The following is a 23,485-nucleotide window of genomic DNA, read 5'->3' on the forward strand; positions in this document are numbered from 1 at the left end:
CCGCTAAGGTGCTGTTGTCTCTCCCCACATCAAAAACGAGGCTCTAAATAAAATACTCCTGCCCCGCCTCCATTCCCAGATCCGGAGCCGTACAGACAAATCGGGGTGGTTTAAAAGCGGTGGCATCGTAGGACCAAGTATCCCTTTCTGTCCTCGTGAGCCCCCGTAGCTCCGGGACGTATGCGCTTCCGCCCTGCTTTGGCGCGGCGTTCCTCCCGCAAAGGCCCTCGCGGGCTGCCGTAGCCCGGCCCGGCGCGCGCATCTTGCCTCGGCGCCGCCCCCCCCCCGGCAGCTCGGTGAGGGAAAGGGAAGATGGCGGCGGCGGCAGCGGAGGCGCCCGCCCTGGAAGCGATTCCGGCCGCCCCTGCGGGGACGGCGGCTCCGGGGACCGCGCCGAGGCCGGCGGTTCAGCGGCCGCGGGCGGAGAAGTAGGCGGCCTCGCCGTTCCGGGCGCAGCGACCGCGGAGCGCCGTCCCGCGCCTCACGATGCTGTCGGCCTTGAAGAAGCTGGTGGGCTCCGAGCAGGCCCCGGGGCGGGACAGGCCCATCCCGGCGGGGCTCCAATCCATGAACCAGGCGCTGCAGCGGCGCTTCGCGAAAGGCGTCCAGTATAACAGTGAGCGGCGGCCGAGGGAGGGGAGGCCGGCTGGGGGGCCCCGGGCCTTTGGCGGGGGCGTTGCAGGCAAGAGAGGGGCTTGGATGGGAGACTTCCGCGCGAGCCACCTGGCCCCGGCTCTTTGGAGGGGGCTGTATTTTGTGTACGTTGTCCTTTTTCTTTCTGAAGGTAGTTGAGTTTTTTAAGGTTTTGTTTAGTTGCTCTGCCAGACAAGCATTTGCCTCATTATCAGTCTCGGCTGCTGATTTCTTTACAGTCCTTCAAATGGCGTCTTGTGGTGTTGGAGTATTTTTTGTGCCTCTCTGAACTCTTTCCTTCAAGGAAGAGGGCTCTCACGTTATCCTCGTGTGCTGCTTTGTCTGTGGGACGATTGCACAAACACAATCCTCCTCAGTTACTTAGAACCAGGCCCCGAGGTCATTGCAGTGGCATTGATGTGTCTGTATTGAGATTGGTTGGATTTAGTTTCCCTACTTGAGTTGGACAATGTCGGGGGCATTGGCCATTCTCCTAATGTTTCCTTGCAATAATGCATTAATTTTCGTAACTGTCCCAGAGCAACCAAGGTGCCTGCAGCTCTCTTTTAGAATAGAATAGAATAGAATAGAAGTTTTTATTAGCCAAGTGTGATTGGACGCACAAGGAATTTGTCTTGATGCATATGCTTTCAGCGTACATAAAAGAAAAGATACATTCATCAAGAATCATAAGGTACAACACTTAATGATAGTCATAGGGTACAAATAAGCAATCAAGAAACAATATCAATATAAATTGTAAGGATACAAGCAACAAAGTTAGTCATACAATCGTAAGTGGAAGGAGATGGGTGATGGGAACGATGAGAAGATTTATAGTAGTGCAGACTTAGTGAGTAGTTTGACAGTGTTGAGGGAATTATTTGTTTAGCAGAGTGATGGCCTTCAGGAAAAAACTGTTCTTGTGTCTAGTTGTTCTGGTGTGCAGTGCTCTGTAGCATCGTTTTGAGGGTAGGAGTTGAAACAGTTTTTGATGTCAATTCTATTTTTAAAAAGTAAATTTTTCAATTTGGTTTCTAAATTATCTCTCTGAAAAGGCTGGCGAGTGACTATTGGCATTTACTGCTGTAGCTGCCAATAGCCATTACCGCCTCAACCATTTGTTTCATCTTAGAAAGCAGGTGCCTGTCTTTAGCACTGGTCTTCTGTCTCTGCAGTGCTCTTGACTCCCTTTATTCTGTAATTTCTCTTTCTCTAGTGAAAATTGTCATTCGAGGTGACAGAAACACGGGAAAGACCACTTTGTGGCATCGGCTGCAGGGAAAGAAATTTGTTGAGGAATATATCCCAACCCAGGAGATCCAAGTCACCAGCATCCATTGGAATTATAAGAGTGAGTTTTGCCAGCTGTTGGGGATGGAGAAGCACTTTTCTCTTTGCTGTTTGATATATGTGCTGCTTATTGATAAAGGCACGTCGCCAGTATAGGCTTGTCCTTATTTTTTTAAACACACCCAGCCATCTGCTCTATGCCACGTGGGTCAGGGGTAGCTCTAACAGTGTTTGAGTTAATTGCAACTGAGCAAAGTTTTCTAATCTATATGCCTGGCTGCCTTTTCCAGCTACTGATGATATTGTGAAGGTGGAAGTCTGGGATGTGGTTGATAAAGGTAAGGTCTTTCCTTTCATTCTGATGTTACAGTCGTTATATAGTATTTGGATTAGTCCTGAGAGTATTGGGAAACAGGCATCTTCTCTGCCTGCCACACTGGGTTCCTACTGATGAGCAGAGCATCTCTTGGCCTGTGGCTACTGCTTTCTGGTGCTGCCCTTGAATGCCCCCACTGGAAATGTATGTTAAGCCTGTCCAGTTTCTGTCTCCTCTTTCTGCAAAGTGATGGGGTGTCTCTTTTTGAGCTTGCAAAGGCAGAAATGTTGTGCATGAGGTGGGATGTGGAAAAAGCTACATGTTTGGGGCTCTCTCTTCTGCTTAGCTAGGAGACCAGCAATTTTCACAACAGTGTTCTTCTCCTTTCAAACACTGCAGGCAAGTCCAAAAAACGGGGAGATGGGTTGAAGCTGGACAATGATCCTCAGGAGGTGAGGCACACTCTGACCTGCTGTCTTGTAAAGCATCAAGTCCTTCATTTGCACCTGATGCAGCCTCTTATTTCCTGTATGTTGTGAGTCATCCTGGAAAGCAGCCGGGGCTTTTTCGAGATCTTTCTCTTTCCACCCCAGGCAGAATCCGAGATGGCCTTGGATGCGGAATTTCTGGATGTATATAAGAACTGCAATGGTGTCGTGATGATGTTTGATATCACCAAACAGTGGTAGGGACTTTTGCCTTCACTTTTCCCTTGCTGTGACTCTGTACAAGAGGAAGGGCTTCCTCTCTGAGAAATACCAAAGCCTTATTGTCAGACTTTACCCAAAGCTTGTAGATGATAAATGCCTTTATCTTCTCCTGAAGAACTGAGAGTGTCAAACAGAACTGATGAAGTACATGGCTCTGTGAAGGAGGAGAGGTCTCCTTCAGCTGCTCTATTGACTCAAGGGGTCTCTAGGCTGTGGTGCCTCCTGTAGGGGCAGCCTCTTTCAGAGCTGTTGTGGCAGAATTGACCTGGACAAGCATCATTCAAGGAGCTCTCCTTTCCACTCCATTCAGGACTTTCAACTACATCCTGAGAGAACTTCCAAAAGTCCCAACCCATGTACCTGTGTGCGTGCTTGGGAACTACCGGGATATGGGCGAACACCGGGTGATCCTTCCTGACGATGTGCGGGAATTCATTGACAACCTGAACAGGTAAAAGCATCAATCTTTTTTTTTAAAAAATAATAATTTTCTTTTAATACAAACATTCCATCTTACATTAAACAGTGTGTCATCTGAGTATAAAATTATTTGTGTCTTAACAATTAAACTTACCACCATATTCATTTCTTACATTCATTCTTAAAATAATAATACTGATAAAATAACATAAACCTAACATTTCTCTTCTTATCTATTTTTACAATACATTGCTTTCATATTTATTCTCTAACCATTGATAAAATAACTCCCATATATTATAATGATCTGATTCTTCGTTTTCTTGAATTGCAAGTGCTAATCTGTTCATTTCTGCACATTCTGATATTTTCTTAATCACTTTTTCATCTATAGGGATCTCTTTACTTTTCCAATTTTGTGCAAATACAATTCTAGCTGCAGTTATTCCATGAATAATCAAATATACAGTTTCTTTACTATAAATTCCTGGTAAAATCTCCAACAGGAACAATTCCAGTTTTAAATCAATATGCTGTTGCGTCATCTTCTCCAGCCACATACAAATTTTCCCCCAGTATCTTTTTGCTTCCCCACATGTCCACCATACATGATCATACAAACCCCGGTGTCTGTTGGCATTTCCAACATTTGGTTGATTTATCTTTAAACCTTTTGGCCAGTCTTTCTGGTGCTAAGGGCCATCTGTAAAACATCTCATACAGGTTTTCCTTGTATGCAATTGACCGTGTTACTTTGTAATTCCTATCCCATAGATGCTGCCATTTATCTAGCTCTGTCATGTGACCAAAGTCTTCTGCCCAGGCTATCATTGTTTTTTTAACTTGTTCTTCTTCTAATTTAACGCTCAATAAGTAACTACAATTTTTTTTATCATTCTCTCTTCTATTCCTGTCAATATCTTATCCAGTTCTCTCAATTCCATATAAAAACCATAAAGTTTAGCATCCTTTTCATATCTAGATTGTATTTGCAACTGTGTGTACCAATCCATATCAATCCCCTGTGGTAAAAACATCAATCTTGTTAAAGAGCTTCAGGCTACCTTCTGGGAAGCCCTCCTGGGGCCATCGGCCTCTTATGCTCTTGTTCATTGGTCCACTAAACCTGCCTTCTGGTGGACTTGTTATATAAAGGTGGCAGCGGTCTGAATGCACGCGCTGCATCCTCTCACCGGCACCTTCTGGGCACATGTGTGCCAGATTGCTGCCCTGGCAGTCTGTAAATTCTGCCCAGACCTTTTCTCTGTTGTTGGCATCTGCTTTGCCACTGTTCATCTGCAGCAACTCAGCAGAATGTGTGAGTGGGCGGAAGTGCTGTGTGCGTATGACGAAATGCCTGCAAACTCATATTGTGTGCCTGCTTTTCACTGATCAGTTGATCACCTTCATCTAAGCTAGCATCCACTAGCCTGGTGGCTGATGGTGATGTTGTCGGCATAAAAACTGGACATGCCCCACTGACGGACGGGTGTGTGCTCTCTCAGCTCATGTGCCTTTTTGGACAGCTGTTGTCAGGGGAACTGCTGGCAGCCGTTGCCCCCACCCCCCCACCCCTCCCAAGTTCATGGGCAGCAGGCCTCTTCAGCTGCCTGCCCCTTTCTTCAAAGGGAACCTGGCATTAACGCGTGCCTTGGAAGGGCCGTGGACAACATAATAACCCCTCAGCTGCAGTTGGAGGGTTGGTCTCAAGCGATCAGCCTCTGGCTCACAGTCTCTTCCCTCCACCCCCCACCCCTTTTGACATTGAACAGGCCTCCCGGCTCTTCCTACTTTCGTTATGCCGAGTCTTCCATGAAGAACAGCTTTGGCCTCAAATACCTCCACAAATTCTTCAATATCCCCTTCTTGCAGCTGCAGGTAGGACTTCGCCAGCTCTTTCTTTGTAGGGACTGGGAGGGGGCAGCATGGCCCCAGCCTAGCCGAGTCCTGTCTACTGCACAAGGAGAGGAGTGGGCTCCCCAGGAGTAGAACTGCTTCTGCTGGAGTCCTGTGGCTGCATACCAAGTGCCTGGTGGCCTGCGAGGGGCTACACAAACCAGAGGAGATTCAGAAGCTTCTTCGTCTGGATTTAGTCCATCCCTAGATGTTCTTTTGGCTGGGGAACCCCCACCACCCCCTCTTCTGCACCTGAGACTGCCACCTCACTGGGCACAAGTGGTTGCTCAGTTGCAGAGGAGGAGAGGTGGAGACACCTGAGCGGCCCCTTGCCTGCTCTGAAGCAGGTGATCTGCCCTCCCATTTCTTGCAGCGAGAGACTCTGCTGCGGCAGCTGGAGACCAATCAGCTGGATATTGATGCCACCCTGGAGGAACTCTCTGTGCAGCAGGAGACCGAAGACCAGAACTATGAGCTGTATGTCTGATGAGGCCACCCTCCTTACTTTGGGCTCTGGGCTTTTCTGGGAGCCTCTCCCCTTTCCTCTAAAAAAACATCCCGGGAATTGTAATTCAAGTCTGGCCTCTGCCATGTCTCTTGAATTTGGGGGAGGTTCCCGAGGTTACGTTTTCTTTCCCCGACAGGTTCCTTGAAATGATGGAAGCTCGTGGCCGAGGACACGCCTCCCCTTTGACCACCAATGGGCAAAGCCTTTCCTCAGGTTCCCAGTCTCCGGTGGTTCCACCAGGCAATGCTTCAGGGGGCTCCAGCCCCGGCACCCCCCAGCAAAGCTTGGCCAACCCCGCCCTTGCCATGGACTCCGTTGAGCCTTCAGCGCCAGGGGTGCTGCCTGAAGCCCAACTGCCCGCAGCCATTCCTGCACCAGCTGCACCACAGAAACGTGGTATCATCGCTCGGCTCTTTGGGACCTCCCCAGCTCCCGAGACTGGTCCTCCGTCTCCAGGTGAGGGTGCAGTGTTGTAGTTTGGTGGGGCTGGAGAAGAGCTGACAAGAGGAACACAATGCCAGCTTAGGGAAGGAGAAATTCTGTGCCGTGGTGGGCACTTCAGACCCACTGTTGAGCCTGGACTTTGGCTTCTCTTGTTTTCCAGATCCTGCCGTTCCTGCCCTTCCTGCAGGTGCTCCCTCAAAAGTCCAGAGCGTAGAAGACTTTGTCCCCGAGGAGAGCCTAGACCACAGCTTCCTGGAAGACCCCACCCTGCAGAGAGACAAGGGGGGGAAACAGGCAGGAAAGGCTCCCACCGACAGTGACAGGTGGGAGACCCTGTTCAGCAGCTTTGTGCTGTGGGGGGACCCAGCACAGCTGCTTTTCATTCGGCAGCGGCCACAAGGGCCTCCCCCCCCCCAATTTGTTTTCTGGGATTCTTGGTCAGCAGTGCTGGGAAGGGCCCCCGTCAGCCGGAGGAGGGAATTCAGGCGGAAGACGGTTTCTCAGGCTTTTTTCTACTCCTGCCTGCAGGCTGTGTCATCGCCCTTGACTTTTTTCTTGCAGTGACAGAGATGCTCCTGGTGGGAACCCCTTGGTTGCTGGCTTTCAGGATGACCTGGACCTTGATGAGCGTCTGTTCAGCAAGCCCCCGTTAGCAGCAGAGCTGGTCCCGAGCAAAAACGTGAACCTATCGAGTGAGGAAGAAGAGCCCTCCAAGTTCTCTATCGTGGGAGCGGTAGATGCTGCCTTAGAACAAGAAAAAAAACGGTAAAGGGAGTGCTGGGAGTTGTGGGATATTGCTGACTACAAGTCCCAGCAGCCCTCACTGTTTTGGCCCATAGCAAGATGTGTAGGGAAAGGGAGCTGTGTACTGCAATGTGTAGAGGACCAGAAGTTCTCGGGTCCAGCTTTAGCAAGTCAACAACTGTTGCGGTTTAGTTTAGAATAGAATAGAATAGAATAGAATAGAATAGAATAGAATAGAATAGAATAGAATAGAATAGAATAGAATTTTATTGGCCAAGTGTGATTGGACACACAAGGAATTTGTCTTGGTGCAGATGCTCTCAGTGTACATAAAAGAAAAGATACGTTCATCAAGGTACAACATTTACAACACAATTGATGATCAATATGGGCATTTAAATACATTTTAAACTTAATGTATTATTTAAACTTTTCATTAAGTCTTAAATAAAACTGTAACAATGTGGGAAACTTTAAAAACAAAAATATAACAGCTAGGGAAATTCAGTTCATGTAAGAAAAACCTTCAAAGCCCTTTCTCTCGACAGGTCTTGGCAGGAAGGAAGAGTTAGGGGTCGTTAACTTTTCAGATTCGGGGTTTGTGGGTTTTTGCCTGTCACATGAAATTCTCTAGATTTCAACCCAAAATACTGAAGGTTCTGTGCCAAGTGTAAACGGATGTCAGATATTTGTGTGTGTGACAGGAAGAACTGGCAGCTCCCTCTTTTCAATGCAAGCATTGTTGACTGAGCTGCTGAACCAGGTTGTGTTTCAGCAGAACCACATCAAGCATAGACTCATAATCGCCTGGAGGCCTCTGGGCACTGTCCTCACTTTCCTTTTCTTTTTTTTCCAGAGCTTCCAAAAAGTCCTTGAAACTCCCAGAGCCCTTGGCACCTCCCACATCTACACAGCTGAAATCTCCCACCGGCCAACCCCCACTTGAGCCAAGCAAGCGTCTGATGGCAGTTGGCGGCCCTGAGGCCCGTCCGTCCCCAGCGCCCTCTGCCTCCAAGCAGCAGGAATCCGAGAGCGACTCGGAGGGGCCCTTTGCCACGCAGATGCTCTCCTTTGTGATGGATGATCCAGACTTTGAAAGCGAGGAGTCAGAGAGCCAGAGCAAGCGCCCAGTAAGTCCCTCCCCTCACCGTAGGTGTGGAAGGGTTAGACGGGGGAGAGGGGGGGAGAGAATGTGGGGAGAAACTAAAGCAAAGTGTTAGATCATCTCTGAGCATCATCTGGGGGCCGGCTTTATGCTGGGCTCTCAGTCGGTCCATCACGTGTTTTCTGTGGGTGTGCTGGTGCTCTTGTTGCCCCAAGGAAGCACACTCAGAAGCACAGGTGGATCCGAAGAGGGGCTTTCCTGGGGTTTTGGCAAGGGGGCGGCAGTGGGCACTGAGGGGCCTTCTCCCTTTCGCCTCTAGGAGGAATTTCCAGTGCGAGAGGATCTCTCAGACCTCTCCGAGGAGGATCCCCCTTCCAGACCAGACCAGCTGGCCAAGCCCGTGATCCGCTCCTTCAGAGTGAAGAATGAGGCCGATCTCTTTGGGTTGGGGCTGGATAAACCGGTGGGGCGAGACAGCAGCGAGGAAGGTGAGGAGCCTCGGCCACAATCAGACCGTGGGACCAGACACTGCCTTGCAGATAAGGCTGCGTGCCACCGAGGGCTCTGAGGGTCACGGTGCCCAGCTGTGCATTACCATACAGGCACATTCTCCCCATTAAACGTGGTATCAGTTGGAGGCTTTTCATGCTGCCGCAGGTTGTACTCTTGTCCAGTTGGAAGCTCACCCTCCTTTTCATGCCCCTCCTCCCAGCTGCAGATAAAGAAAAGCAGTCTTTGAAGGAGAAGAAGAAGAAGAAGAAGAGAACTAGCAAAGAGGTGGGTCAGCCTGTATAGTTGTATTGGTACAGGGCAGTGGGCAAATCTAAAAATTGTTGCTACCGGTTCTGTGGGCGTGACCACATGGTGGTCATGTGACATGGGCAATGACGTCACGTACATCACTCACTGTAAGAGCCAGGAGCTGCACATTCTGAAGCACAGTCTGCCCTTCTGAAGGCCCCAACGCTTTGATTTTCCTTCCACCATCTGGCTTGACTGCCCAAGCAAATCTCGGAGCCTTCTCTTGCCCCAGTCCCCATCCCGGAGGGCTGCGCATCCCCCCCGCCCAATCCTCCATGCAAACCGCCCACCCCGTTTCTGCAAAGGCAGAGCCCCCCCCCCGCCCACACACCAGGGTGATCCAAAGAGGGGAGGGGGATGCTGCAGAAAAGGCCACCTTCCTACTGTGCCGGCTCCATGGGGTTTGGGGCTCTGAAGCAGCCCACTGGATTCCCACCCAGCCACCTGCCTGGTCTCTCTGACCACCGGCGCCACTCCAGGAACTTGGTGCAGTGCTCCGGGGGAAGGAGGCTCAGCTGTGCCACCACTTGCTGGTAGTGAAGAAACAAAGTGAGAGGGGCAGAAGCCCCCCCACGCAGGGGGAGGGCCAGGCTCGGCTGTGCCACCGCACAGCCTGCGGCGCTTTCCCTTTGGCCTGGGCAGTGGCACTCCAGTGCAGGTAGCCCTTCATCTTGGCACGCCCTTGCCTGCCACCACCATTCTTGCCCCCCTCCCTGCCTGGCTGCAGACATCTGCCTTCCCGAAGCAACCCCGCCGCCATTCGCTTTTGTTTCGTGACAGGAGAAGGAAGATAGTGAACGGCAGCAGCACGGCGGTGCTCCGGGAGGGCAGGCAGGACCGGAGGCAGAGGGGAAGGCAAACGGGCAGTAGTCAGCCAAAGGCCCCGCAGAAGCTAAGCATGCCAAGCCCAAAAGGCGAGCAAGCCTCGCCATGTCCCTCCGAGGATCTGAGTGCAACGAGTCTCCCTCCCCCCGCCACCACCACCCCCGCCAGCGTCAGCCTTACCTTCTAGATCCTCTGCCGGCGTATTCAGCATGCCCAACAGCCAGCGCATTGGTAAGGCTGACGGAGGGTGGCCTTTGGTAGAGATGCAGCCGCTCCTCAGGGGATGAGGGGGCGCCGCGGTGGTGCTCCGGGAGGGCAGGCAGATGTCCCAGCCCCGGTGGCATCTCCACCAAGGGCTGCCCACCCACCCGCCCACGGGCTGGGCTGGGCTGGACGCCGACCTCGGAAGGCAAGCAGGCATGTGGGACCGCCGGGAAGGCAGCGTGGAAGGCCGACAAGCATGTCAGGGCTGCGGGGAAGGGAGCTGCCATACTTGCCTGCCTTCCACGTGGCCTTCCACTTGCCTGCCTTCGCAAGCTGCCCACGGGGATGCCGGGAAAGCCATGTGGAAGGCAGGGAAGCATGGCAGGACTGTGGGCTGGGGATCGGTTCATGGGCGTGGCCAGCCAGCGATTGATACGGGTTCAGCAAACCAGCCCCAATATCCGCTACTGGTTTGCCCAAACTGGTCCTAACTGGTAGCATTTCACCCCTGGTACGGGGCAAGAAACGTTTCTGAGCTAAGCCCCCAAAGTGAGCCATGCTGGCAAAACAGATTCCCAGGCACTGCTCAGAGCAGCCCAGGCAAAAGGCCCCCTTTTAACTCAGAGGAGTCCCTGCCTTTGGCTGCACCCCTTCTCCGCTTGCAAGCTCTGCGGGGCTGGTGGCCTTGAGCTGCTTTGAGTGCTGCTTGGGGGATGGGGCCCCGCATTTCACCCTTTCTCCCCAACGGCTTTTCCAGGAAGAAGCAGAGAAGATTTCAGGGAGGAAAAAAAGCAAGCCGAAAAAGAGCAAGGAGGAGGTGGAGGAGGATAGAGGAGAAAAGGAGAAGAGGAAGCCGTCCAAGCAGCAGCACCAGCGGGGCAAAGTGAAGCCCAACGGGATCAATGAGCTGGAGGCCTTCCTCGGGGGCGGCGGCGCTGGGGCCAGCAAGCAGCAGCGGGGTGGAGACTATGAGGAGCTGTAGCCCCTCCCTAGCCAGGTGCACGGGGCAGGCGGCCCCAGCCCACCATCACCGCCCCTCCCTGCCTTTCTCTGCTGCCTGTTGCAAGAGTGGCTGGAGCCAGAGGAGGGGCCTGCGAGTGGCTCAGAAGCCCTGAGCATTTCTGTCCTTTCAGCCCGGAGCCCTGGGATTGGGCTCCTGAGAGGTGGTCCAAAGGGGGGTGGGCTGCCCACGGAGGCCCCATCGTGTCCTGCACAAAGTGGCTGCTGCCCATCAAATGATGGATCCGTGCTATTTTTTTTTTACGAGAGAAACGGCTCTGGACCAATGGCTCCCCTTAGAGCTTGGAAAGTTGCAGGGTCCCAGCCAGATGTGTGAGGAGTGGGGCAGAGGCCTTCCATGTGGTAGGGGTGGGGGTGTTTGAACAATGTGGCTTTATTATGGGAATTTGGGGGAGAGAAAGACAGACATAAGTGCCCCCCTCCTCCTTCCTGCCCTTTTCTCAGTTGTCCCAGTTTGTGTACCCTGGAAGCCCATATGCAGCTGAGTGTCTGTGGAAAGGAGGCTAGTCCCCGCGGGCGAGGGGGGTTGCTCCCCACCCTTTTCTTGGCTGCTCCTTGAGTGGGCTTCCCCCCTTTCCGGATCCCTGTCTCCCAGTCACTGCTGCATGTGTTTGCCCTGAAATCCAGCCAGCTCTTGGCGGTGGCTGATCCCACCCCTGCCATGTTTTCTGTGCCCCTCCCCTTCCTTGCGCCTTCACTCGCTTTCCTGGCCTCGCTCTTTGCCTCCAATGATCTCCAGTGAAGGAAAAGCGGCTACAAATTCTGGTGCATTCCGTTGTGCCCTTGTGTTTCTAGGTGTGGATTGAAGTTGGGCTGTTTTGACATTCCTCCCCCTCTGCGCCCCCCTCCCCCTTTGCGGAAATGCACTGGTCATCCTTGGCCTCTAGCAGCCGGCATGGCACAGGTTGTGCTCCCAGGGCCCCTGGTCTCCCTCCTTGCGCTCCCTGGGGGGAGGGTGTGCATGACAAACCCACTCTTGACCTCTTGTCCCCCCCAAACCTCCCAGGCCCCTTCCTCCTTCCCCCACGAACACCCCACCTCACCCCACCCCAGGAGCCTAGTCTCTGGAATGCAACTGGCAATTGAGCCTTGTGCTGTTCACTTCCCTTTTCTTTTATTCCCATTTTCACTTTGCTTTTGGGAAAAAGTCCCAGTGATGCACTCCTCATTCCAGCTGATAAAGCTCTCAGTTGTACAACTGTGTCTGGTTTCCTTTCTTTGGGTGACCCCTCAACTGAATCCAGGCTACTTCCGGCTCTGTGTGTGTCTATTTGTGTGTGTCTACGCGCTTAGAGACCCCATCCTGAGCCGAGCAGTGTCTGCCTGGTTGGGAAAGGGCTTGGCCTGGCCTGTTCCTCCAGGGCTCGTTCCTCACCTCCTTGGTGCCCTGAGGCAGGAGAAATCCTTGTCTTGGGGGGCGGAAACAGATTTCTTCACAAGCATTTATTACAGTTCTTGTATATCACAGGTTGTGGGGGTTTTTTGGTCTAATTTTAAAAAGCGCCCCTGTTTTGCAGATGGCCCCCCTCCCAGCCCTTGTTCCTGGCCTTTCTCCAGCTGTCCAGCAGAGCTAGCCTTTGTATTTTGTGCAGGAAGGGTGAGTGACCCCATGTGTCTTTTTTTTGTCAGTTGAGCTCCAGGCTTCCCTCGCCATCCCATGTGCCACTCACCACCGCTGGCGTTGCTGTGGTAACCTGCCAGGCAGAAGATGGTGCTCTTGTCCCCAGGAGGAGGGGAGGGGAGAGGAGCGGTTGGTGGGATTCTTCCCCACCTTGTCACTTGCAAAGAAGCTAAGGGAACACAATAGGTTGTGTGTTCTCTTCCTGGGAGACTGCAACGGGTCCACAGACACCCCAAGCCAGGGTCCTTTCCTCTGAAGACCATAACCCTGTGGGTCGAGGGCCCCTGTGCTTGGCAGGCACCTGGGTTGCCGCGTCTTGCCGTGAACCTGTTCGGCCTGCCCAGCTCCACCTCCTACCAGCCCATTCAGGGGACACTCCTGAATCCCACAAAATTCAGCCGTCAGCTGGCTTAAGCAGCAGGATTCTCTGGACTTGCCTGGCAGCAGGGCAGTTTCCCGCGGCAGACCCCGATGAGCGCCTGTTTCCCAGGAGGGTGGCCTGTGGCTTTCAGCACGTTGAAGCTGGGCTCCAGGCAGTATTGGGCGTGCCCCTTCCAGCTGCGCAGGAAAGGGGGGGACATGGACACCGCTGCTTCTGGGGGGCCGGGTCTGCGCTTAGCAGGCCTTTGCCTCTTGTCTATGCTCTGTCTGAACATGGGCCGGGTCTCCCCTTCAGGGCCTGGGTGTGAATCCTGTGGGGAAACTGTTTGGCAGGAGGGCTTTGTGTTATCTCCTATGCAACCCATCTCGCCAGGTGACTAGGCGGCTTCCAAAGTAGCAGCTGCCAGGCCTTTGGTGCTCCTGGCCTGCCTCTCACCCTGTGTTGGAAGTGGGTGCTTCTACAGGGTTGGCAAGGAAGCGGTGCTTCCCGGCACGTGTCCCCGGGGTTTCTGCGGTCCACGCCTCTTGCATGGGCAAAAGACGACCTCCGGCCTCCCAGCCGCCTTGGGAGGGAGTGTCAGAGTTGCATCGCCACCACTGACTGCACCAAGCTTGCAGCCTCTTCCACAGCCTGCAGCTCCGGGCCTCTTTCCTTGCTGCAGAAGACATTATTCCCCTTTTTCCCTCGGGTGGTGCAGCCCCAGATAAAAGGCCAGGCGATTCCTGGTGGTTCCTCCTCCCAATTGCTGCCATCTCTGCCACCTAATCCCACCCAAGCTGAGCGCCCCCCCCCCCAGCAAGTGAGCCTTAGAGGGATCCCAGCTTGATGAGAAGCAAGAGGCCAAAGAGGCCACCTGGTGCCCAGAGCTTTTCTCTGCCTTTCGTGTGCCCCCCCCATCCTGATCCAGCCCCCAGATTTAAAAGCCAGGAGCCAGATGGCTGGACAGTTGCTGGTAGGTCAAACGGCAACAAGGCCTGACTGCAGGATCATGTGGCAACCCGGAGCCCTGCACTCTAATGCCTGGCTTGTGAGGGGGAGGATTCAGCAGGGCCCTGCAAGTCCCGAAGGGGAAGCCTAGGGGGTCAGCTAGATGTACCCAGGCAGCCAAAGGGGCCGTCTGCGAGTGGAACGCGGCAACCCTAACGTGAGCTGGCCTGGCGGTCCCTGTGGCTGGGGGTGGGTGGGGCTGTTTCGTCCCAGCAGATCAAACAAGCGTTTCCATCCCTTTCTTTGCTGAAGGTAGAATAGTTTTCCTTGCAAGCTTCATGATTCATGCTGAACAGGCTGCAGGCCGGGCAGGTGGAGGATGACTCGGGAGGCCCATCTTCCCAAAGGGGCCGTGGGCGGCAAGTGCTGGAGAGGCTTCTTCTAGATCAGCTCTGCCGGTCTGGATTGGCAGCTTCTCGGAGACCGAAGACATACAAAGAAGAGGGATGTTTATGGTGGATTTCCTTTTTGACAGGTTTTGGTGTGGGCCGACCGCTCCTCCTGGTTGGTGGGGGGTTTAGAGGCAGTGGGGTGCTGATCCACAGGAGGGCAGGACGCCTAGTGCTAAGGAGCCTTGGCCTCTCGCAGCATGCCACGTGTTGGGGAGCCCCTTCTGTAGCCATGAGAGCCTCCATATTCAGGAGCAGTGTACCATGAATGCCAGGTACAACCAATTGGAGCGAATGGGCAAGCCACCTCGTCGTGTCCCATTACGTGGTTGATCCAAGAAGGGAAATACTAGTTGAAGTTTAAATTGGGAGGAGAAGAGACAGGGTAGACTTCAGGCTTCCCTTTCTGGAGCCAGCCTGGCTCCAGAGCTTCAGCCTACCTGGTTGCAGGTGAGATGGGAGCTCCCTGCCCTCCCTCTTCCTTCCCCCTCCCTCGCTCGCTGCTGCCTCTTCCTGGCAACCTCACCTTGATCAAGACTTGGCTGGCTTCATGCCAAGCTGTCCAAACAGCCTTCCAAACTCTACTGGGTGTGGGGGCCACAGGTTGGCTTCTGATTCACTGTGGGGGGGGATGAGGGGGGGCTGGGTTGGGACAAGCAGGGAGCTTTGCTGCTCTAGGCAGAGGAGAAGTCTGGTCGAGGAAGGGAGAGGCCAGCCCTGTCCGTCTCCATAGCTGTGCTTGCAGACATGATTGATGGAGGGAAGGCCAGGCAGCCTTCTCGGATGAGGGGAGCAGAGGTGGGGCGGGGAAGCAGTATGGCTGGGTGCTTTGCCCAGGACAAAGGGTGCCAAGAGGAACCTGCCAAGCGAGAAGACATTTCTGGCATTTTTTAGAGATCCTGGGTTACTTGTCTGTTTTTCCCAAAGGATTCTGTAAACGGCTTTCATTGGTGTGGGGAGTTAAATATCTCCAGATTCAGAGGCAGTCTACCTGCTGCACCTGCAGATCAGGGATGGGGGGGGGAGTCTTCGAGTTCTGCTTGTGGGCTTCTCTCTGGCAGGATTTTGCCAAGATTGGTGAGAAAGAAGAGATTTGGCTGGAAGGCCCATTCCTCTCATCGGCTGGGAAGGAGGGAGCTTGGTTTGGGTTCCTCCCCTCCCAAAGCAAATTCAATGAAGAGGGCTGGGGGTGGGCAAGCACCTTGCCCCATGGGGGAGGGAGCTCTGTAAGATTGTAGGTCAACTCCCCTTCCTCTGCCCTGCTGACGGAGACCAGCTGCTCGCGGTGAATTCCTGCTCCGCGCTGGACGCGTCCCCTTTAAGGGCTGCCAGTGGCCGCTGGGGGCGCTGTGGAGCCCAGGAGGGGTCTCTGCCGGCCGCCAAGCAGGTGCCGGAGCCGGAGCCAGGGAGGGGGGGTGCCTCTTCTGCGGGCACCCAGGCGAGGTGAGGAGGCCGGAGCTTGCGACGGGGGAGGGGGGGTGCAGTGGCGAGGCGGGGCAGGGATGGCCTGCTGGGCTGGGGACAGACTCCTGCTCCCTGAAACTGGGGAGTTCGGTGCATCCTCGGGTGCAACTGGGAGGGGGCTCCCCCCCCCCCCGTGAAGCCAAAGAGCAGCAAAGAAGGTCTGGGCTGGGGAATGCCATGCCTCTTTTATCTGGGAGCAGCTTGCTGTCCCCCCCACCTCCTACTGAACCGCTATCCATCCGCCAGCAATGACGTATTGCGAAGAGGGAGCCCCCCAGATCCCGTTTCAAGTGTTGGCATCCCTCTGGGCATGCAGAGGGGCATCCCTTCCTATGCCAGCCGCTCCTCTGCCTCGCTCAGGTGGGTGGACAGTGTTGGTGGGGGAGAAGGCAGATTCATGGGGGGAGGGGGAGGGGGCGTTTGTGGCCCTGCGTAATACCCTCCCGATGGCCAGGCCCCTTGGGCTGCCTCCATCACCCGCAGTGCCATCCCGGTGGAAGGCAGCCGGTGAAGGCGTCTGATGCTCCTACCCTTAACCCTTTCGCTGCTTGATGTGTCGTCTTCCATTTGAAGGCTTTCTGATGCAGAGGGGAGCTTTGTTCCAGCAGTCTCCTGCCGAGAAGGGTCGGTTGCTGAGCTGTGGGATACAGAGAGACACTTCTAGGCGCGTGCAGAGTGCTTTTCCCCCCAAGCTGCGAGGCAGAGTATATGTAATGTGGGAGGGAAGGGGGATGGTGAAGTTCAGACATCACAAGGGTGGAACCCCATGTGTGAGAGCTGTACCCCACCTGGTCCCCCTCCCTCCCCACCCAGCCCTCTGCACATGCTCTGTTTGGTACAGGAGCACTAGAGGAGGAAGAGGGCGAAGTAAAGAGGCTGGCCAAGTCAGAACGGCCACTGTGATGTCTGGGTTGAAATCGTCCTTGGCTGGAAGTTCCTTGAGGCGAGCTCCATTCCCCCGAAAACACCCCCCCCCCCGAGGGGAATGGTAGTGAGGGCCCTCCTGGCAGGACTGGGGAGAGGATGGCTGTGGGGGAAGGGTCAGCAGCGGGAGCTGGACCGGCTGGCAGTCTTGGCCTCGGGGGTCCTGCGCCAGGAGACCCAGCTTCCAGGGGACGAGCGCTGTGACGCCAGACATGGCAGGAAAGGCACCCGGGCAAGGGTGGAAGGCAGGGAGTGTTGCCTGGCAACACGGTAACTGGCACTGCCCCGGTGCTTGGAGTGCCAGCTGATGGCAGCATCTGTGTCATGCTTCGCTCCCAGGGATTGTTCTGGGCTGGAGGGGCTTTGGGACAATGGGCGATGCAGAGATGAAGAGTTGAAATAATCCTTTTTGGAGTATTGCCTTGGCTTTTGCCAAAATAGATGGCAAGAAGGGAAAGGATTTTGCAGAAAATGCAGATCCTGTGAAAGGCGGGGTGGGGGTGGGGGGAGAGATGAAAGGAAGGGAGTGGTTTGGCAAGGCTGCAGGTGATGAAAGGCCTAATTGGGGGGTTTCCCAGTGGGGGGGTTCTGAGTCATTGGGCAGTAATGAAAGGAGATCCCCCTGCCCCCCCCCATTTCTCTAGGATTCAGGGCTGATCGGGAAACTGCGAGTTCTTTGATTCAGGGATCTTCTCTTTTCATAGCTCAGCAATGAGAGGGGGAAGACCACAAGGCTTTTCCAGGAGTGGGGGGAGTAAAAATAGATGACTCCTTTTTTCTGTCCTCCCTGCTTGATCCCAGGAATGACAAGAGACTGATCTTGGCCTGTATCTGAACAGGACACAGCTTCTCTTGCTCCTGGCCTGGCCTTCATTGGAATTTCCCAGCATGCATTGCTTCCCAAAAGAGAGAGAGAGGTTTGTCTGTGTGTGTGTGTGTGAGAGAGAGAGAGAGAGAGAGAGGAGAAACCATGGTAACTGTGCAGTCTAGGAGTGAGACCAGCTTGCATGACTGTGTCTGCTCCCTCGTGAATATTAGCAAAAATGCCAGCCAGTCTATATGCTTTCCCAGTCCTGCTCTCATCAGCAGGGCAGGTCTATAGGGTGAGGTTGCCAATGGGTCAGGAAGTTCTTGGCTGATGACAACATGAGCCATGGGGGGCGGGGGGCTCCTTCACCAGTCATATCTTCTGAACCAGCCATAACTGGCTATGATCCCAGCCCTCATTATCCCGTCCTACAAGCTGTCTACCTTGGTGGGACTTCTGACCACAGCTCGTGGTGAGAGCGGCCCTTGTCCTGCCTCAATGGGTGCTGTGCTTCGGCCCACTGCTTAGTGCCCTGTTGCTCCCTCTTTCCAGGCCTGGTTGCTGTCACTGAGATGATCTGAGGAGGGCTGGAGACGAGCAGGACTCTGATTCTAAGATGACCCGAACAGACCCACCTGACGTCCTGGTGTCTGCCGTGTATCAGGACGTCCCCGTGGCCTCCGTGGGATCCACCCGCTCTGCCTTCTGCCAGCCCACCAGGCGATGTGACTCCTCCATGTCTTCCTCCCTGAAGAACCAACCTTCCCAACATTTCAACAAGCGACATTGTCGCAGCTTCGATTTCCTGGAGTCTCTCGACGACCCACCACCTGTGACTCCCGCCATGGAGCGGCATTCCCGGCGGCCCCCCACACCAGAACCCTACTCGGCTCCCATCGGCAAGAGGGTGTCTCTCCGGGCCGCTGTGCAGGAAAACTATATTTCCCAGGGGAAGGAACTGGCTTCCAGAGCCGAGCCCAAGAGACGGGCCCGATCCAAGAGCGCGCCCCGCGTCAAATCCACCTTCGCTCCTGTGGTCATCCCCATGGCTTCGGGCTCCCCACCGGCCCCAACTAGGAGAGGGCGGGAAGTCCATCGAGTGTCCCGAGAGCCCGAGCGGGCAGAAGCGTCCCCTCGCCGGGAAAGCAGCTACGCCTCCATGAAAGCCTTGATGAGCGAGGTGCACCCCATCAAGCTTCAGCCTCAGCGGGCCGGTGGCAGCCGCATCTCGCCTCTCTGTGTCACGGGAGCAAACTGCCCCGAAGAGGCCGCCCTGGCAGCAAGGCCCCCGCCACCCAGCGTGCATGTCAAGCGCCGGGTGGACATCAAGCCGGACGAGGCTGCCGTACTGCATGCAGCTCGCAGTGCCAAGGGGCCACAGGGCCATGGTGAGGCTCTCCTGCCCTGGCCTCGACCTCCAGGCACACCCCATAGCTTGACCGTGCCCAGCAGCCGGCAAGTGCCCATGTCTCGGACTCCCACACCCAGTGATACTTACAGTGGGGAACACCGAGGGCTGGCCCCCTACCCCCCTGAATTTTGCGATGGAGGGCCTGCTGTGCCTGAAAGCGGCTGCCTTCCTTACATCCCCTACGTGCCCCCAAGGTTCTTCTACACAGAAGAGCCAGGCAGTTTCCCTCAGAAAAGTTCCAGCTACAAGTCCTACCCTCCCCCTTATGGGGGCCAGGTCCTCCCGCCCCAAACCTTTTACGCAGAAGAGCCTCCCCCAGGGGGCTTCTACCCTCTTCCAGCGAGAACCTTTCTTGTGGAGGAAAACAGGTCTCCTTTCCCCATTCAGGAGGCCCCTGCTCAGACTTTCTATGGGGACGACCCTCGCCTTTACACTCCCAGGACTCTTCCTGCAAAAGCGGCTTATCCTGAAGACCCCCGGCCTTACCCTGCCTTGAGGGCCAACCCACGCATCTTCTACACCGAAGACTATGGGAAATACCATGAGCGGGAAGCCCTGTCTCGCACTTACCCCCACTCCCGTATGGCTCCCTCAGTGCAGTTTAACGATTGGTACTGCCCTGAAAGGGGGACGGTGCCCTACCCAGCCTGGCAGATGACCCGCTTTCCAGCTCACCAGCCTGCCTCCCAAGCCATGCTGTCATCGTGGCACGCCAGCTACAGTGTGAGCCCTCCCCGGCTTGGTGTGGACACCAGGCATTACTCTAAATCCTGGGACAATATTTTGACCCCTCATGTGCGCCGAGAAGACCAGCTGCTGCGTGGCCGTAGCTATGAGAACCTGCTGTCTCGGGACCCACATCGGGCTTTCTCCCCTGATGACCGGCGCCAACCAGTGGTGGTGAACCTGTCCAGCTCTCCCAAGCGTTATGCTGCCCTTTCCCTCTCGGAGAACTCCCTTGTCGAGAAGATGCATGCCGACAGGGGGCGCCACGGCTGGTTCGTCACTCCAGAGATCACCATCACGGACAACGACATCCGAGGCAACCACGGGCTTGGCAAGCATGACAGGCGCTCAGCCAGCTGGGATGTCCTGGATTCAGGGGACGCCCGAGACAGGGCCTATGTTCCCCATCAGCCCTACGCCCTGGACCCCGGTGCTAAAGAGAGCACCGCTCGCCAGCGCAGCTTGGAGCAGTTGGACGAGCTCATCACCGACCTGGTTATTGACTACAAGCCCCCTTCTGTCTGCCAGCCCAGCGAGGTCAGCAACCTGGCCGATCAGCTGCGGCAGTTGATCAGCGACGGGCTGGGGCTGCCTCCCAAGAAGCCGGAGCCCTGGAGGTCCTCGGAGCCCCATCCCACCAAAGAGCAGCCTGGCCGCAGCTCCTTCCATGCCGACCTTTGGAAGGACCAGGGCCGCCGCTCCACCGAGCCCCCGGGGCCCCCCAGGCCCTTGGAGAAAGGCCCGGAGGACTGTTCCCCAGATCTCAGTGCTGACGAGGACGACCTGATGATGTGCTCCAATGCCAAGTGCCGCCGCACGGAGACCATGTTCAACGCCTGCCTCTACTTCAAGTCCTGCCACAGCTGTTACACCTACTATTGTTCTCGCCATTGCCGGCGGGAGGACTGGGACACCCACAAGGAGAGCTGCATCTACGGAAGGATCGGCAGCACCTGCCGCCACGTGCTGCAGTTCTGCCGGGAGAATGGCGAGGTGCACAAGGCCTTCTCCCGCATCGCCAAGGTAGGCTTCCTGTCTCGGGGTCGAGGGGTGCTCTTCCTGGGCTTCCCCAGCTCAGGCTCTGCCGAGAACTTCCTGCAGTTCGGCCTGGAAAGCTTGTTGATGTCCCCCACTTACCTGTCGCTGCGGGAGCTGGAGGGCTATTCAGACAACCTTGGGGAGTACGCCCAGGAGCTGCAGGAGGCGGGCCAGCAGTACGACCCCCAGGAATGTTTCCTGCTGAACGTGACCGTGGCTGTGGGGCAGGAGGTGCCTGAGCGGCCCTCCCCCAAGGTACAGGTGCCAACCGTCCGCAAGTATGCCAAGATGGCCTTGGCGTCCTCCAGCCCCGAGAAGAAAATCCTCAAGAAGGAGCGAGACATGGAAACACTGATCTTGACGCCTCCTCCCGGCACGGCCGACCTGGACAAGGATGGCGAGGAAGGACGCAAAGCGCGAGAGGTTTGCTTCATCAACATCCAGCGTGAGCTGCGCATTCGCGGCGTCTTCCTGCGGCACGAGTTCCCGAAGGTTTACGAGCAGCTTTGTGCCTTTGTGGAAAGCAACAAGCGCTTCACACCCACCACCATCTACCCCATGGATAAGAGGACCGGCAAGCAGTTCATGTGCATGATCATGGCTGCCTCCGAGCCACGCACCCTCGACTGGGTGGCCAGTCCCAACCTCCTAGACGACATCATGTGAGCCCAAGTGGTGTGTCCAGAGGACGGTGGCCTCTTCCCTTCTCCTCTTATCTCAGTGCTAAAGTGATGGCTAGTCTCTTCTGGTTCTTTCCGAGCAAGGAGTGGTCAAGGTGGGGCCCAGCAAGGGACAGAGCCCCCGGGAGAGAGCGGGCCTGTGTTGGTGGCCCTTCACCCTTACTGGACGTGGGCATTTGTCATTGTTTGAAGGATGAATCCAAATCTGGTCACCTTCAGAACAGCGGATATTTTAGGAATTCCAGGCTTTGTTGGTCAACTTTTAAGACAACAATACACAGCCTTACAGTCCATTTTTCTTCTGAATTCCTCCAGACAAGAATGTTCTTACTTCATGGATTGATTTCCTTTGTTTTTAAAAATCGATCCTGGAGAGTAAAAATGAAGTAGGAGTTTGCCACTGGCATTTTAGTTGGGGATCCTTCTCCCTGGCAGCTTCATCTTGCCATCTTTGCAGCCGGCCTTGGCGGAGGGTCAGCTGCAGTATTGCCCCCCACATCATCTGCTATCCTCTTGTAAACCAGGACAAGGGAGGGGGCTTTCGGCCCGGGCACACTGTGTGGAAGGGCCGGGGGGGGGGGAAGCTGCTTCCCACCAGTGATGCCTCCTCCTCCCATCCAGGCAGAGAAATCCAGGTCAGGAGCTGTGAGGAGGAAAAGCGGTTGCTACGGTGATGCTCCGTCCCTTGCAGGAAGGTAGGAAGGGGGTCACTGCAGCCTGGAAAGGATGCCAGGAGCTAGCCTGGCAGAGGGAAGAAGGGTTGCGCATGAGAGCCTCAGTCCCAAAGTGGAATTGGGGTGGGGGGGTGGGGAGGGCTGTAGGATTTGTTTTTGTCTATGGGGAAGGAAAATTTATAACACAGAATCAATTTTTTAGCTCCCCAGCTCTACCTCTGTGGAAGCGCCAGATAAACCTCGCTGCCATATTCTGAGTCTTGGGTCCTAAAATAGGCTGTGGCTTGGGAAGGAGATGCCTCCAGCATCTCTGCATGAGTCCCTGTTCTGCCAGCCAGGTTGCTTTCCGCCTTTTCTTGGAGAGAATGGTCTGTCGGTTGCCCCATTACCGTGTTTATCCAGGCCTATGAAGAAGGCTGGGGAACCTGCCAAGGGATTGCGGCATCTTCCTGAATCTTAAGCGTATGTGAGCAAGCAAAAGAGGGAGGGGAGGAAGTGGTTCCAGGGCCAGGTATGGATGGTATTGTCGGGAACCAGGGGGATAAAAAGAGGGCTGCATGGTGTGTGGGTGTGGGTGTCTGTATTTCACTGCAGTGGGAGCATCCTCAGGACCCCAAATGTGAATGGCTGGAGGAAGCTGGCCTGGAATACTCCTTTGCTCTGGCATTGCCCCACTGTGACAAAGGGGCGGCCAATTCATTCATTGCACTGACTATACTGTTAAGACATGGCCTGCTTTGGTAAGCCACAGTGCCCCGCTCTAAAGAAAAATCCCTCTGCCAAGGGGGAAATGAGCTCTTGGTTTGCAGGCAGCCGCCCCTCTTTCCCTCTGGCAGGCTAGCTGGAGGACCAGTGGGCTCCTTTCTACCCCAACACCCAAGTCGCTTCTCCAGGATTCCCTTATGAGCTTGTGACTCTTCCGTTCAAACCTCGTCCCTTGTTTTCCCCAAAGAGAAGTTTGCTGATCCCTTTGCTTGGATTCTGCTTATCGGGCGGGGGGATCAAAAGCACATTCTCTAGGAAAAACAGGCTGGGAAAAGCGGTAATGGCTGAAACGTTAGCAACTTTTTCTCTTACCCGACATTACCTTTGTTCCAGGTCTTGCTGGTTTCTCAAATCGCAGTTTGGATATAAAAAAATAAAAAATAAATATATGAATAAATGTATAAATATACACCCAGACTCACTCATATAAATATATAGATACATAGATATATATAAATCTGAGACAAACTATTTCATTTGAATAAACATAAACTATAACTTGAATGTGCTATGTTTGCATTTTTTGGGGGGGAAGCACAAAGCTCGCTTTTCTGCAGCGTCACCAATGAGTTCTGAGAGGTTCGACTAGATGACCTTCGGATCCCTTCCGAATCCACAATTCTGCACTGTTTCCTTCGTGGGGGGGCGTCCGGGGGCGGGGACTAAAACTCCCATCGACTCAGGCAACAGCGTCCAG

The 23,485-nt window shown here is 54.8% G+C and overlaps 2 protein-coding genes across 4 annotated transcripts; both read left to right on the top strand.

Moving 5' to 3' along the window:
• Nucleotides 1–123: 123 nt before the first annotated feature.
• RABL6 (RAB, member RAS oncogene family like 6) lies at nt 124–12,386 on the top strand. 2 transcript variants are annotated; one of them, XM_058159142.1, is made up of 15 exons: nt 127–616; nt 1,853–1,987; nt 2,217–2,264; nt 2,642–2,694; nt 2,836–2,927; nt 3,263–3,403; nt 5,145–5,250; nt 5,642–5,745; nt 5,913–6,232; nt 6,381–6,543; nt 6,782–6,985; nt 7,821–8,094; nt 8,389–8,557; nt 8,782–8,846; nt 10,657–12,386. In XM_058159142.1, the coding sequence occupies exons 1-15, from the start codon at nt 487–489 to the stop codon at nt 10,879–10,881; spliced, it is 2,229 nt and encodes a 742-aa protein (XP_058015125.1). In that variant the 5' UTR covers nt 127–486; the 3' UTR covers nt 10,882–12,386. The 2 variants fall into 2 exon arrangements, with proteins under 2 accessions (XP_058015126.1, XP_058015125.1); XM_058159143.1 differs by lacking the exon at nt 2,217–2,264 and having other exon boundaries at nt 124–616.
• Nucleotides 9,743–23,292, top strand: AJM1 (apical junction component 1 homolog). Of its 2 annotated transcripts, none has more exons than XM_058159140.1 (2): nt 9,743–9,926; nt 18,047–23,292. In XM_058159140.1, the coding sequence occupies exon 2, from the start codon at nt 18,111–18,113 to the stop codon at nt 21,333–21,335; it is 3,225 nt and encodes a 1,074-aa protein (XP_058015123.1). In that variant the 5' UTR covers nt 9,743–9,926; nt 18,047–18,110; the 3' UTR covers nt 21,336–23,292. The 2 variants fall into 2 exon arrangements, with proteins under 2 accessions (XP_058015123.1, XP_058015122.1); XM_058159139.1 differs by lacking the exon at nt 9,743–9,926 and adding an exon at nt 12,437–12,516.
• Nucleotides 23,293–23,485: the final 193 nt, after the last annotated feature.

This window comes from Ahaetulla prasina, chromosome 16, assembly GCF_028640845.1.
Source record: "Ahaetulla prasina isolate Xishuangbanna chromosome 16, ASM2864084v1, whole genome shotgun sequence".
Classification (NCBI taxonomy): Eukaryota; Metazoa; Chordata; class Lepidosauria; order Squamata; family Colubridae; genus Ahaetulla; species Ahaetulla prasina.